The sequence below is a fragment of the Phymastichus coffea genome, unplaced genomic scaffold (genome assembly GCF_024137745.1).
Source record: "Phymastichus coffea isolate CEN01 unplaced genomic scaffold, Cenicafe_Pcof_1.1 PCOF00039, whole genome shotgun sequence".
Taxonomy (NCBI): domain Eukaryota; kingdom Metazoa; phylum Arthropoda; class Insecta; order Hymenoptera; family Eulophidae; genus Phymastichus; species Phymastichus coffea.
In genome coordinates, this window is record NW_026706850.1 from 1,016,774 (window position 1) to 1,031,793 (window position 15,020).

A 15,020-nucleotide genomic window follows, 5' to 3' on the forward strand; every position below is an offset into this window, starting at 1 on the left:
ATAAATTATCCAAAAGATTAATTCAACTTACGATCGATAAGCTGTCATGCTATTATACAACATTAAACTTTGCATACTTAAGCGTAGTGATTATGGCTCCCATCGTATATTAGTTTGAATAATACGCTTAACATCGTGTGTTTTTTGTTGTCTCTATGAAAATGCCCGTGAATTTTCTTCAAGTTTGACGGTATTACTATTCTAATAATTAGTTTCTGTTGCTCGCGTACTTCTTAATTTATAATGTATACAAGATAAAAACGTTTTTTTCCTTATTTTTTTATTCACTTTCTCTTTTTCAATTAAATTGTAAGATAATATTAATTTGAATATTACAGATGTTATAAAATTAACGATTTGTAATGATAATTTCAAAATATAACATCTTATGCTCAGAAAACGATTTATTAACCACATATTTCCATTCTTGCAGATTATTATCCATACTAATTATTCATAAATTGAATTTACTGCTGAAATATAAATCTCACACTCCTAAAAATATAATAAAAATATTTCAAAGTATACGAAAATTCAAAATTTCGTACATTGTATAGCATCAACCAATCGATCACAATGCGCTGATTGATATATTTAAACACATCATTTTTTTAAGATAGGATAGGAAAGGAATGTGACACTATGTTTCTGTTATGAAAATTGAAGTGTCATTTCAAATTATCAACAAACATCGTCAAGATATGAAAAGTAACACTGTAAATTATGTAAACTAATAATATCAATATTCTATAAGCAAAATTTCACCCAATATAAGAGCACGTTTTTAGTGCAAACCAATTATCTTTCTTATCTTTGATCAATAATCTAAAACTATGTAAAAGAAAACTTAAAAATTGTCGGAACTGGTGAAAGCAGATTAAAAAAATGAAAATGAAATGCACACACACACACACACACCCCTCTTGGTTTTAAAAAGCACTTAGTAAACTAAATGTACGTCACGTTACACTACGGTATCATTACAGTCAGCTGGGCAAAAAGATGTGTTGTGCGGCGCGAATCACGATTGCCTTGCCGCGGCACTGTCGCTCCGATCCGACGAGAGAATCCACGATTGGCAGTAGTAGACGTCTGAGCCGAGGGAGAGGACGGCAGGCCCTCTCTCGCGCTGCTCTCGCGCGATTGTCTGATCGTCGTCGTCGTCGTCTCTAATCGTGCTGCTACCGTTGTCTCGGTCTCTACTCAATCCGTGCGTGCACTTGTGATAGACACGCATTTAGAGCAATTTCGAAAAAGAAGAGAGGTGTTGTGTGAGTGAGTGTGTTGATCGTGGTTGGATTTTTTTTATACACAGACGTTGCCGCAGTGCCGTTTATATATTGCACGCGGTGGCGGTGGCAATAAAGACGACGACGAGGTGTACTAGCTATGGCAGGCAGCGGTGTGGCGGGGCCACCGACGACGACGACGGTACAAGGCCACCCGCCCAACAGCACCGTTAACAAGCTCATCCGCGTAGGTTACTACGAACTCGAGAAGACCATCGGCAAGGGCAACTTCGCCGTCGTCAAGATGGCCACCCACGTCGTCACCAAATCCAAGGTGACAATGCTCTCTCTTTCACCGACTCTCCCTCGATATGCGTGTATGAATACGTAGTATGTGTGTGTGCATTCACCGTGTATCGTCTCTACATATTCGTGTGCGTATTCGTGCAAAACGTGCAGATAAAACTAGAGAAAAAAGAGAAAAAACAGACATTTTAGCTGTCTAGTGATAAGAGCATATAATCGAGCGCTCTCGCGGATGAATGGGAGAGAAATCGCCGCACACGCACATTTGGCGCATGATGTTTGCGTCACGAGATCTAGTTGTAGATTTCTTTTTCTCTCTCTCTCCTATCTCTATCTATCTCTATCTCTCTCGCTCGCTCATAGTTGGCATACGCGTGTATGTGACGTTTAAAGGGCCGTGATGTAGCTCGCACGCTCCCCCCCCTCTCTCTTAGCTCGAACTGCGGCGCACACGCGACTATTTATTTTTTCACTTTTTAACACACGGTGTACGCTGGTGCGCGCTCTCTCACTGCTTTTCCATTGCCTCTTTTTCCCGCGACCTCTTTAGCTTTTTTTGATACTTTTTCAAATACGTCTGAGATTGTTGTATCGTAGGTTAGTACGAATGAAAATACAGTTCTAGAAAAATACGAAAATTTTACGCGCGAGGTTGTTTTTGGATAGCGAATCATTAGAAAATATTTTTGTTTGCTCTTACAATTTGCTCCATATAATATATGTGTATGTGTATTTATTTGCTCAGGTTGCAAATAGACGAGGGCAAGCGTAATTGCTAAATAGAAGTCTTTGAACGTTTCCAATAACAATAATCATTGGAGGCGTTTTTCCTCGAAAATGTTTCAAATAAATAGGATAAACCTTGAAAAAAATACACACATAAACCTGCAAAAGTGATTTGGCTAAATTGTAAAATAGTTTATTATAACCATACAATCAAGTTCTTATGTTATATCAACAGATAATACACATCTGTTTTATCAAATTAAGATAAGGATATATCCTTTTTTTAGTTACAAACAATTGGCCTGGTGAAAAATGATGAAATAAATGTCAATAACGAAATAATGTAAAGAATGTGTGATTTAATAAAACAAATTAATAGTTTACATGTGATTACAATTGGAAATGTCATGTAATTATAGGTGGCTATCAAAATCATTGACAAGACTAAGTTAAGCGAAGAAAATCTAGCAAAAATATTTCGTGAAGTGCATATAATGAAGAGACTGAGACATCCACACATAATTAGACTTTATCAAGTGATGGAAACGGAAAAAATGATATATTTAGTAACTGAATACGCAGCTTCTGGTGAAATATTTGATCATCTTGTAAGAAATGGGAGAATGGCAGAGCATGAAGCTAGAAGAGTATTCCGTCAAATTGTTGAAGCTGTTCGTTACTTGCATCAACAAAGAGTTGTTCATCGAGATCTCAAGGTAAATTAAAATCATTTTGATTAACTGAAAAATCAGGGTTACTTACTCTTGTCTTAAATTCTTTATTGCATCCTGAAACATTTATCTATAGTTTTTAGAAAACTTTCCATTAATAAATGGAATATTTTTACAAATGATCAGTTATCTTGTATGTAATTAAACTGCTAACTTATTGTGAACACTTTTCCTTAATTGACTTCTATATATTGTATTACAATAATTATGTTTTGAATAGGTATAATAATAATTAATCAATTTTTCAGGCTGAGAATTTGTTGCTGGATGCTGACAATAATATAAAACTAGCTGATTTTGGATTCAGCAACGAGTATACACCAGGTGTTACTCTTACAACTTTCTGTGGTTCACCGCCTTATGCAGCACCAGAACTCTTTAAGGGAGACAATTATGATGGCCCACGAGCTGACATTTGGGTAAGGAAATTCGTTACATTTAAAAAATATATTGCATATTTTGTTTATTTTATTAACATGACCTGCACACTTTACAGAGCTTGGGAGTTGTATTATATGTATTAGTCTGTGGAGTTTTGCCATTTGATGGGCCTACAATGAATACATTGAGAGCAGTTGTTGTGTCAGGAAAATTTAGGATACCTTTTTTCATGACTGGAGGTAATTTATTTTTACTTTTTCAATTAATATTCACATAGTAAGCAGTTCTGCTTGACATTAAGAAACTTCCATATTTTTAATAATTTAGAAAGATCGTTGTCATTCGCACCCAGTTTGAAGTATTTCGTATTTATTCATGTGTTAAAAACAATACAAAGCCAGAAAAACAGAACTATAAAACTAAAGCCGAAGTGAAAAAAAAGTATATAAAATGTATACTTATAGCGCTTCAGTATTTGCTATCAGTAAAAGTTCATGCGAAAGAGAGCGAGCATTACAACATACACCGACAACGCATTTTACACAATCAGCCGCACTTATCAAATAATCCCTCTTTTGCTGTCTCCCTTGCAGAGTGCGAGAAGCTGATAAGGCACATGCTAGTAGTCGAGCCAGAGCGTCGTTTTACCATCCCCCAGATATTGGCACATCCGTGGATGGGTGGCGATGGTCGCACAATCGACGATAAACCAGAAGTTGAGCAGCAACAGCAATCATCACCGCCTCTTAATCAAATGGTCATCGAGAGTATGTTAACGCTGCCAGGCTTGGATTTGGATACGTTGCTGCAAGCAGTCCAGGGCAACGCCTTCAATCACGTCTCGGCAATTTACAATTTACTTGTCGACCAATTGGAGAACGCTGCTGTTACGAGTGTGCCCAGCATACAAACTCTACCGGCCGGCGGCTACGTATCCGATGACGCTCATCAGCTGGAAAAGGTAATCACGCTCTTTTGTATTTAACATTGCTAATGTGACTATTATTTGATTGCGCTATTTTGCAAAAGATATAAGCTATGCAGTACATCACACTCGCGCGATGCTAGACCATAGTCTTTTTTCAAACGTTCGCCTTGGATACAATATAATTTAGTGTTATTTGTTATTTACTACAGTGTGAAGTATTTTGATATTTTCTTGTTAAACAAGCGCGAAAGTATTTGGTAAGCGTTATGGGTGAACTGTAATATTAAAATTGTGTTGCAAAGAAACATTTTATTAATTTATTTCGTAAATTTGTAGTAGGTAAATTATACACTAGTTTCAATTTCAAATCAAATAATATACGTGATTGAAAAATCTATAGAAAATCTAATCTCGAAACTTTAAATTGCAGTTCGACGAAGTGGAAAGTGCCGAGATGGAGGAACGCAGTGGTTTGCAATTACCAGTAGGTACACCATACCACGCGACACGTCGTCACACAGTTGGTCCAGGAGATACAGCACATCAACCTACAGTCGTATATCCTTACGTGGATCACGTAGGTCGCCCACCATTACATATGCTGCCAAATCACCATCTAAATGTCGAGATACAGGTATTGCCACAAACGAATCTCGCGCTCAACTCGCCGTATGTCCAAAATCAACCCCCGCAGAACTTTCAAATCAAGGATCAACATCTGCTCAAGCCACCCTCCGCTATGGGAGCTAGTGAGTACTTTCTTTTACATAAATCAGTGAATTTTCTAATATTTGAAGAACTAAACAATTTATTTTTTAATGTGCTTAATACATTAATAACGGCCAAATATTTAATTAGTTTATATGTAAGCATTCATCGTGTTTATTTGATCTTCTACAACTTTATTTAGCTGTTTAAATTAAAACGGGGAAAAAGAGAAGGCTGTTGAAATTCTTTGAATATCAAATAAGTTATATAGTTTCACAATCGTAATCAATAAAAGATAAACCTTATGCTTCGTGCTTTGTAATTTAAAATTCGTATATACTCTGCTGTAAATTGAATACAAATTTGTACCTTTCAAGAGCTATTATTTACGATGTTAACTATTTAGTTTGATAATAAAAAATACGACTATTGACTATTCATTATCACCTTTTCTTTTTCATTTTTAGCAAGCAGTTTCGGAAGAAGAGCTTCGGATGGTGGAGCAAATCTTCATGTATTTTATCAACAGCAACATAGTAATAGTAGTGGGGAAGAGGGCAGTTGGAGTCAACCTGGTAGCAGAGAACATTTGCAACCTGTATGATAATAATTTCTTATTTGCTTTTCACAGTGACGGACAATGTGTGATTGAATAAACTTTATTTTAAAATGTCTTTCAACAGCCTGGTAGTCCAGCACTATCGCCATGTAGCGGGACGAGTGGAGGTGACAGTAGTCAGGGTAGCACATCAAGTACTAGTAGCGACAGAAGGCGTCGTTCTGGCCTCACAACTGTCATGCAACGTCCAGGTAATGCATTCAATACCTATTTTCCATTTTTTATAACTTATATGCGAGCACTGGGATTTATTCTTCTTTCCTATCTTTTTTCGTACCTAAGTATTTTCATTTTTTGGCCTGGTAGATCAATTAGTATGCTATACATGTATACCGTTTGGATCGTTGTATGTATTTTAGTTGAAAAATATACATTTTTATTGTTCGCGATATACATCTTATTTATATATTTTTGTTATTGTATGTTTTTTGCACGGAGTGCTCTGGTAGAAATGTAGAATAGCAAAAAAATTTAATTAGTTGTATTTTTTGTTAGAATTATGACTATTTGTATAGTATTTTTAGTTATTTTTTTAATATTTCAAAGTACTGTTACGTCCAGATATTTTCGGAGTATTTGTGCTACTTAATTATATCTTATAATACTATATATAAGTTTCCACCAGGGCATATTGAATAATAATTAAGGGATATCTTGTGCAGTATTGGAATTTGGAGAATAAATTAGCTTCAATTGAATTTTCTCAGCTTACGATTTCGTCATACGCATTATTTTTATTATATTAATTTATTATACAGTGCTTTTCTTGGTATCGTAACAATTTTTCGAATTTCAATTGCATAGTGCGTTGTAGTAGATGATGAAGAACGCTGCATTAAATATGAGAAACGTTTATAAATTTAGTAATCGTAATAATAGAACTGTGAAGTGCATCAATGTTCTCTCGATATGGATCATATCTAACCAACCAAAAATAAAATTCTTGTCTATTGCCAGACTGCGAAAGAATTCCCTTGATAAATTTGAAAAATATCCCTTTTTTTCCTTATTAAGATTATTGTCGTCAATGAAGCTATATTTTTTGGTTCTTTTCTGTTTGGTTTTGCATGGTTTTGTTGTGTTCACCTGCACATCTACCAAACAAAAAAATACTCGAATGTGTGTGTGTATGTGTGTGTATATATCTATATATACATATATACATATATACAAACACCTATACAATGTGTCCACCACCACCAACTCCTCGTTCAAAAAAACCGCGAATGTCGCGCGATGTGCATGTAGTTTTGAATCCCGAGGTGGTCGTCGAGGTGGAAAAGAGGATGAACAGATCGTATCTGCCATCGAGGCTGCTGCCAAATCACCTTAAAACCAACGCCGGCAACTCACTGCCGCATCACAGGAAAACCTCTATGTATTCTGCTAGCACTGGTAATTTTAACCCTTTTTTGTTTTTTATTTTTTCATTCAGCTTTTATCTCCTTACACACTCCTCCTTATTACCCTTTATGTTGTATGTTTTCATTTATCTTGCTATGTGCGCTCTTTGTCCGTTATTTCGTGTGCTTCATTTTATTTTTTTTTTTTACTGAGTAGTGGATTGGTTAATTGGAATTTAATGTATACTTCTAAAATATTACTATTTTTGATGAAGATACTAAAAGTTGACATATGCCGCATATATGGTGTTGAATAATTGAATAACTACTACGTAAGTGTATGAAACTTTCATAGAACAAAAAAAGCATCCGTCTTTCCAATAAAATAATTATAAATGCCGTACCTGCAGACATTAATTTTTTTAAATGTAATAGAAGATCTTCATTAATTTGCTTGTGGATTCACGCGCGGTGTTAAAAAGAACTGTTTTGTATAATATTGATAATCGTGTCGTGTATATCCGTTTAAATATCAGAAGTTGCCGTAAAAATAGCGCTCTATAAAATTTCACTGAATTCAAAATACAATTGTTTTGAATCTTTATGACGTATAAAAATTTTACGAACAATTTTTTAAACAATCAAATCGTATAAAGACATACAGTGGCAAGTGCACTATCCATAATTAACTGATTGAACAAGTTTGAATTTTTCATTCTCTTTGTCGTGGTAGCCATGAAATTAATTAAATGCGAGCACAATAGCAGCAATGAAATAAAAGAAAGTGAAAAGATGACCAAAAAGCTTTGACAATCGATAATTTTTGTATATATATATATCGGATAGTTAAAAGTTTTGCGTCACGATTGCAAAGTATACAAGCACGTGGTGACGTCAAGCCGAGGAGTTTCAAAAGCAAATGCTTACCTCCCTTTCAAAGTAAAAGTATACAATATAACAAGCCTTCCGGTCATTAAAAAAATATGGATCAATATTAATCGCTTCGTCGTGCGGTCGTTGTTGTCGAAATTTCTCGTGCCAAATTTTCAAGGATTACACGGTGAATGAACTATATTGGATGTCTATGCATTGTATATTCAGAAAAGCTGTCTAAAATAATTGACATACATGTAACTTACCTAAATAAAATCCATAATTGCCCGTCTCTTACACAAACACATCTAACCCTGTTTGCTCCACTCGAGAAGACACAGTGAGTGAGAGAGAGAGAGAGAGAGAGAGAGAGAGGGAAGAGAGAGAGAGAGAGAGAGAGAGAGAGAGAGAGAGAGAGAGAGAGAGAGAGAGAGAGAGAGAGAGAGAGAGAGAGAGAGAGAAGAATGTAAGGTTCAAGTTTTGAAAATGAGATTCTTTTTATTTCTTGCATCAGAGATCTTAGTTTATGACAAAGTTGCAGTGTGAGTTGATTTTCATGACAAGCGACTTCGCGTGATGAATAATACGGGCTAGTCTATCCCCGTGATTTGCATAATTCAAAGACTGTGATAAACAGAAAAAATGAATGCGAATAAACAAGTTCTTACGTGTGCGTCTGTTCAATCTGTTGAAAGGTGAAACGTCAATTTTCAATGATTTATATTCAATGATTTTCAAATAGACAATATTCCATAATCAAGCAGTCTTAATAATAACGACATTCTGATGGAAATGTAAAAACAATAATTTCGGAATTAATTAGTCGTAGGTGGGATGAAATAATGCGAAAATTGCGTTCGCATATTCTAAAGAAGAGAAGAAATAAGAATTGAATCGCTTTAGACCAAAATGGAAAGCTCGACGTGCAACTTTTAAAATTATAAATATTAATTGTCGGAATATCTTGTCAAGTCTATATAAAGCAATCTGACAGTGCAAAATGGTAAAATTGATTTTCAATTGATTAAGTAAAACTGTAGCCTGCTTCGACGTCGGTTCCATTAAAATAATCGTTCTTCTCTCTTGTCTTTGACTCTTCGTATATCTCATCGAACCATCGATGTGCCAATGATAGTCGGCTATAATTAAATTATTCATTAAAACAACAGCCGGTCCACGCGACTCGTACAAGGAGCCGAGCGTGCACGTGACAACAGCTGAGCGTTATTCGCCTGTACGCCGCGCCTCGGAAGGCTCAGGGCAGCAAGGACCCGGCATCCAAGCCCTTCAACAAGAATACCAGCAGTTGCAGAGGCTCGCCTCGCCCTCGCACAGTCCTGCCAGCATTCCCGGATCGCCAGTGCACGAACGCGGAGTCGCTGCCATCACTCAGGGTAAGTCGTCCTACATATCCGCAATTGTTCACCTGACTCGCGATTCGATCACGTAAATGAATGAGATTCCGCGCTTGTTCAGGTCTCAGTGGATTAACCACAGCTCCGGTGCAAGGTAGCATAGTCCACGGTACGCCCACCCAGCAGCCAGCCACGCCTCTGGACTTGAGTCCACTGAGGCATCATCGTTCACCAGCAACCACGCCTGTCAGCTACTCGCCCAGTAATAGTCCTGCCCTCGATATGATACAGGAGGAGCACCCGGTCGACGTACTACGGGTAAATCTCACATTAGCATCTCTTGCATCACTCGCGTACATTTTTATTGAACCTACTGCACAAAGAAGGACCTCTGGTCCCGCCCTATCTATTCAACGGATTAGACGCTCTAATATGTAAATAGGTCCCTTTAATTTTCACTCAGGTACCGCCACCACAAATCTCGGTGACGGACGTGTTGGGCGGGCAGGTGACTTTAGTCGGCTGCTCGCCATCGCCATCACCGTCGCCCGATTCACTCGAAGATACGTTATCGCATTACAGTCCAATTCCATTTATCATTTCGGAGCCTTGTGATCCACTGAGACCAAGTATAACCCGAGGCATCGGGCGACCAGCCGCAATACCCACGGAAGTCGAGGTGACGTTGTCCGACGAATCGAGTCGGCTCAATTCCGAGGCTATACTTGGCCGAGTTATACAAATCATCGACGCACACGCTCCAAAAGGATTCGTGTTCTCCAGACAAGAAGTCGATGGCAACGGATTAAATTTGGAGTATCCTGGTGGTGTGCAAATTGAGCTGCGAGTCTGCGAGAGCGAGGAGAAAGAGGTCAAAGGTATCAAAATGAGACGGATCAGTGGGGACCAATTACAGTACAGTCAGCTTTGTCAGCAGCTCATTTCCTGCATCACCGTTTGACGGCGTGACGCCCTTTACGATATTTTATGCAAGTTTAAGATGATGAACATGCTTGCGCTGCTGTTGCCGATTAGATCGATCGTTTGTTGAACGCTAGACTCTTGATGAAGTCCGAAGGGAAATGATACTCGAATTAATTTATTACAGACGAAAATAAATCGATCCTTTTTTATTTTTAGGATTTAGTTATTTCTTCTTGTAGTATCGATCGAAACTGTTGAAAGCAAAAATAATTTATTACGTATTTTGTTACGTATAGCATAGTTTGTTATTAGTTTAATTGTTTTTGAGCAGGTTTCCCTCGACTTTTAGAAAGAGTTCAACGATAAAAAATCTTGTACGCTTTATTGGATTAGAAACTTAAGCCTAGTTATAAGTCTTAAGTTTTAAGCTATTGCGACAGAATTCAGAATTTGTACAATTTTTAAGCGTCGTAATAATTTAGTAAACCCAGCTAATTAAAGTTACGATGGTATATATGTTACTTTATTGCAAAACAACAAAATTGTTACAACAATTGTCTACTAATGAATTCAAGGTACGTTTGTTAACTAGCTTAATCATCGTATTTATCATTAGATCTCATCAATTCTAAATTGATTGTATTTGAACGGTTATAACTGATTACGCATTGATCAGGTCTTAGATAATTTACTATTATAAAAAGACTATTCTAGCAGAGGTCGAGAGTAAGAGAGAATTTATTTCATTTTATATAGAAAAAAACTATCGCGTCGACAGTCGTCACGTCTCTTTTCTGATTACTATTATTATTATTTTGAGTCTTACATTCCTAGCAAAAAAAGAAAAGAAACACGACGGCCGTACGAGCACGTCTGTCTCGTAAGCCCCATTTATTTGCAGTATTGCTGCTGAATTTTAAGTAATGCGCGCATTCAGAGATGTTTGACTTCGAGTACCTACATTTAATCTTTGAAAAATATTTTGCTTTTTTGGAGAACGTTTTAGGTCTTCGCAATTTCTATTCTATATATATATATATAGTACATGAAAAAAAGGCATTCAAGAATTTTTAAAGACTGTAGATTAAAATTAAGATAACTCTGAGGTCTTCAAAAATTCATGAAAGATTCACTGCTACTTCTTTCAGTTTCGACTGAATGGATATTTCATATTGAACGTGTATATTCAATTTTTTTTCAATTACTCGGTATGGTAAATGACAAAACTTTAGTTGAAAAAAACTCAATGTTATTGAAAAGTTTTTACATATAGAATTATACTTATAAAATTGAAAGATTGGTTTGGTTAGTTGAATTAGGGTTACACAAAACCAAAGCGCGTAAACGAGCATTCCCTTTTTACCTGCTTGGACGTCTTCGTTTGAGACTTGTAAATAAAATAGCGAGCTCATGGAATCGATTGTATGTATATTGTAAACCTGAAGATGAAATAGACTTGGCATATAGAACCAAAGATATATAAAGCGCAGGCATTAGGGCGGTAATTTTTTCTTTCCATTGTTTTTATGTTGAAAAATTAATCAATTGATTCAATTGATGTACCAGTTGTTGAAATTACAAATTATTTTTATTTGATGTAGGTGTATATTAAATTACTTTATCGTTATTGTAACGTGAACGTTCAGTGGATTCTTAAAAATATCGTAGATTATTTGAAATGAAGAAATTATTTTCATTTTTAAATTTATGTTAATTAGAGATGTGTTCTAAGAAATGGCACTTGCCCAAGCGAGCGAATGATCTTAAGTGTGTTTTTAGGCGTAATCTCCTTTCAATTAATCACATAAATATAAATAACAAAAAGCAAAAAAAAAGCTACGTGTAAAAGTGTTCTTACAGGTAATCCTATCTTGGTTGCTTTTTCACATTGTCGACCACGAATGAGCTTTTGACGAATCATTGTACGTATTGTCATTTACCTGTACATAGAAGATTTAAGTGTAAATATATTATTGTGGTGATACTTGACGAACTCGCTAGCTCATGAAAGTGTTGAGTGAAACTTTAATGCTCTGCGCTAAATGCGAATTGATTAAAGGAGATAAAACGCTTGAGAGTCGTGACATCCAGCTATTGGCAAAGAAATTACGATTTTTTTTCGTTATTGTATTCTCTGTATCATATTGAATTTTTGTTAAAAAACAATGATTTAGTCAAAATGTAAAAAGAATTTGATAGGCTAAAAGAAAATTAGGAAATATGATCTATTTAGTGAAATTTATATGCAGAATTGAAAAAATTTGTTTCATTGTATCGAACAAAAATCGTATGAAGCTCTTTTTTATACATCAGATTGACGTAGCCGCTATCGACCATGAATAATGCCATATAGAGGGGAAAGGGAAGAGAGAGAGAGAGAGAAAGAGAGAGAGAGAGAGAGAGAGAGAGAGAGAGAGAGAGAGAGAGTGAGAGTGAGTGAGTGAGAAAGAGATAGTCAGTGTGTGCAAATTGTAAAGCCATCTTACCCCTATCGATCGATCGAGGTACCGGATAGATATTCTTTCATTCACATGTACGATAAAAATATACTTGCAGTTTCGTTCGAAAGCAACGTGCAGCCACACATAATTTACATAGCTATAATAGTATCTTTTGGGCTACGAATTATACACATAACCGCGTTCTTTAAAAAAATTGTACATAGTTAATTCAAGAAAATAATACACGCATACACACAAACTGTACGAATAAAAAAATGATAGAGTATATTGTATATGTATAGGAAGTGAAGCACGAAAACTAGACAGAAATTAGATTCATGATCGACTGTAATGAGCCATGTTGTAATATAAATATGAAATTTAATGAAATTAAAAAAAATACTATGAAGAGGATAGAATACAGATAGTATTTTCTGCTGTCAATTCTTCAACTAAGACTGTGATTTTTAAATATATTAAATAAAATTAGAAAAAAACTCGTTATTAATACACGCCAAGTGATTAAAAGAGATAATAAACAAATTATCTGAAATATTCTTTTGTCATTTTTCTTTCAAATCCTTTAATATTTTTTAGATCAATAAATGTTTAGAGTTTCTAAATAAATGTTTCTATTACGATATATTGACCATTCTATTACGTTATCATAATTTGTTAGTGATTTGTTTTTTCAAGTACAATTTTTTATTATAAATAATAATAAAAAGAATATTTAATTTCAATCTGAAGTTTTAGAACATCAAATTTCATTGTTTGCGCCAATTTTGTACCAAAAAAAAGAGGTTTCGGAATTTTCAAATATTGCGCGTTTTAATGGCGTAAATCGAGAGTTACCAATACCCTAACCTGTTATATAATGAAAACATTATGGCAAAAGCAGTAAAATGTTTATCCGTCCCATCTTAAAAATATGTAAATATAAATATTTAAAACGATATTTTTTTGAGTACTTATTTTGACCATAAATAAGACGCGACAAGATGTTTGGATCGATTCGTGATAAGTTCCAATCTATGCAGGAGGGACTTTCTGCAAGGTAACAAACCCATTTGTTTATTTTCTTAAAATGTATTTGATTTTTTTATTTCTAGTAATAATTAACAGTAATTAACGTCGATAGTAATGAATAGTTTTTAATACAAGTAATAGTTCTCATATGTAGATAAATAACTCTAATAATAAATATATGGTATCAGTATACGAGGTCTGTCACTTGCTGAAGCATCCGTGAAGCCTAAAAAGTCAGTCAATGTAAGAAATGTCAATTATGATGCTGGTGCAGATGTGTTGTATCATTTTCAAATGGAATGGAACAATTTACATGAGCTTGCGGAGGACAATGCACAAAAAGCTCAAGAAGCTGATGCTTTGATATCTTCCATTCATGAAAAACTTGATGCGCAACAGAATAATATTACAGTATTAAACGATAGCTTACAATCAATACCACAGATAAATAGTACTTTGCAAAGTCTAATGGACCAAATTGGTAAATACTTTTTTAAAAAGTACTTGGAATTGAAGAACTATTATAGTTTATAAATAACGTTTACATATTTATGTTATAAATTTAGGTGGTTTACAAGAAATGTTTGAAGAAGCTGAGAACGCACTTTTTGAATTACAAGATTTACAGGAGATTTTAGATTTACAGAACAATCAATTAGATCATAGGTTTCAATTAGCTTTATACAAAGAAAAAAAGTTGTCAGAACTAAAACACATTAGAGGTTAGCATAAACTCTGAAATTTGTTGTTATTCAAAATTCAAATTTTTTAAATTTAATTTAATTTTATAGAAAAGTTATCTCAAGAACATTCCGAAAAAGTGTTCAGGCACGAAAAGCAACAAGAAAGATTATTGAAGGAGAGACAAGAAACCTTTGAAGAAGCCTTTAAAGAAGAAATAAAAGAATACAAAAAAACAGGTTCAATTCCAATTAAGGGTAAGAAATATTCTCGTTAGTTGTATTTTCAAAAAACAAAATTGTTTATTTATAACAAGTGTGTATATAATATTAATAAAAAAATTAAAATTACAGAAAAGTCATCGAAAATGGAAAAAGAGCTAAACTTAGAGGATGTAGTTTTAGATACAGATACAGCTGACTATGAAGAATTTATAAATGAATAATATATATATCTTGGGCAATAATCTAAACATCAATTTCGATGAGAATTTATTTTTTTAAGTTATTAGTTGTATCGAAAAGTTTATATATAATTCAGTCGTCACGACTGCGGGGACCAAAAGTTTTGTGCAAGGCCGTCATAAAACTTGTCCAATACACCACGTTTGTTAGATGATTCAGATCATTGATGTATATATATTATATATGTATTATGCGTTTAAAAGCTATTTACGAATCTTTTGTACAAATGCTATTATACAATTTGGCTTGATTACATAAAGGGCTTACTCATCAAAAAGAAAG

General features: G+C 34.8%; 2 protein-coding genes across 5 annotated transcripts; both read left to right on the top strand.

Moving 5' to 3' along the window:
• Positions 1 to 1,075: 1,075 nt before the first annotated feature.
• On the top strand, positions 1,076 to 13,108 carry LOC131663933 (serine/threonine-protein kinase SIK3-like). 4 transcript variants are annotated; one of them, XM_058934720.1, is made up of 12 exons: positions 1,076 to 1,563; positions 2,681 to 2,977; positions 3,241 to 3,411; positions 3,489 to 3,612; positions 3,967 to 4,334; positions 4,732 to 5,050; positions 5,477 to 5,607; positions 5,693 to 5,819; positions 6,877 to 7,023; positions 9,014 to 9,238; positions 9,321 to 9,517; positions 9,663 to 13,108. In XM_058934720.1, exons 1-12 carry the CDS (start codon positions 1,390 to 1,392, stop codon positions 10,158 to 10,160), a joined length of 2,778 nt encoding a protein of 925 aa, XP_058790703.1. In that variant the 5' UTR covers positions 1,076 to 1,389; the 3' UTR covers positions 10,161 to 13,108. The 4 variants fall into 4 exon arrangements, with proteins under 4 accessions (XP_058790703.1, XP_058790702.1, XP_058790704.1 ...); XM_058934719.1 differs by having other exon boundaries at positions 9,642 to 13,107; XM_058934722.1 differs by lacking the exon at positions 1,076 to 1,563 and adding an exon at positions 2,562 to 2,604 and having other exon boundaries at positions 9,642 to 13,107.
• Positions 13,109 to 13,437: 329 nt separating this feature from the next.
• LOC131663921 (dysbindin protein homolog) lies at positions 13,438 to 15,010 on the top strand. The gene is made up of 5 exons (XM_058934702.1): positions 13,438 to 13,621; positions 13,782 to 14,074; positions 14,160 to 14,315; positions 14,385 to 14,531; positions 14,628 to 15,010. Exons 1-5 carry the CDS (start codon positions 13,566 to 13,568, stop codon positions 14,717 to 14,719), a joined length of 744 nt encoding a protein of 247 aa, XP_058790685.1. The 5' UTR covers positions 13,438 to 13,565; the 3' UTR covers positions 14,720 to 15,010.
• Positions 15,011 to 15,020: the final 10 nt, after the last annotated feature.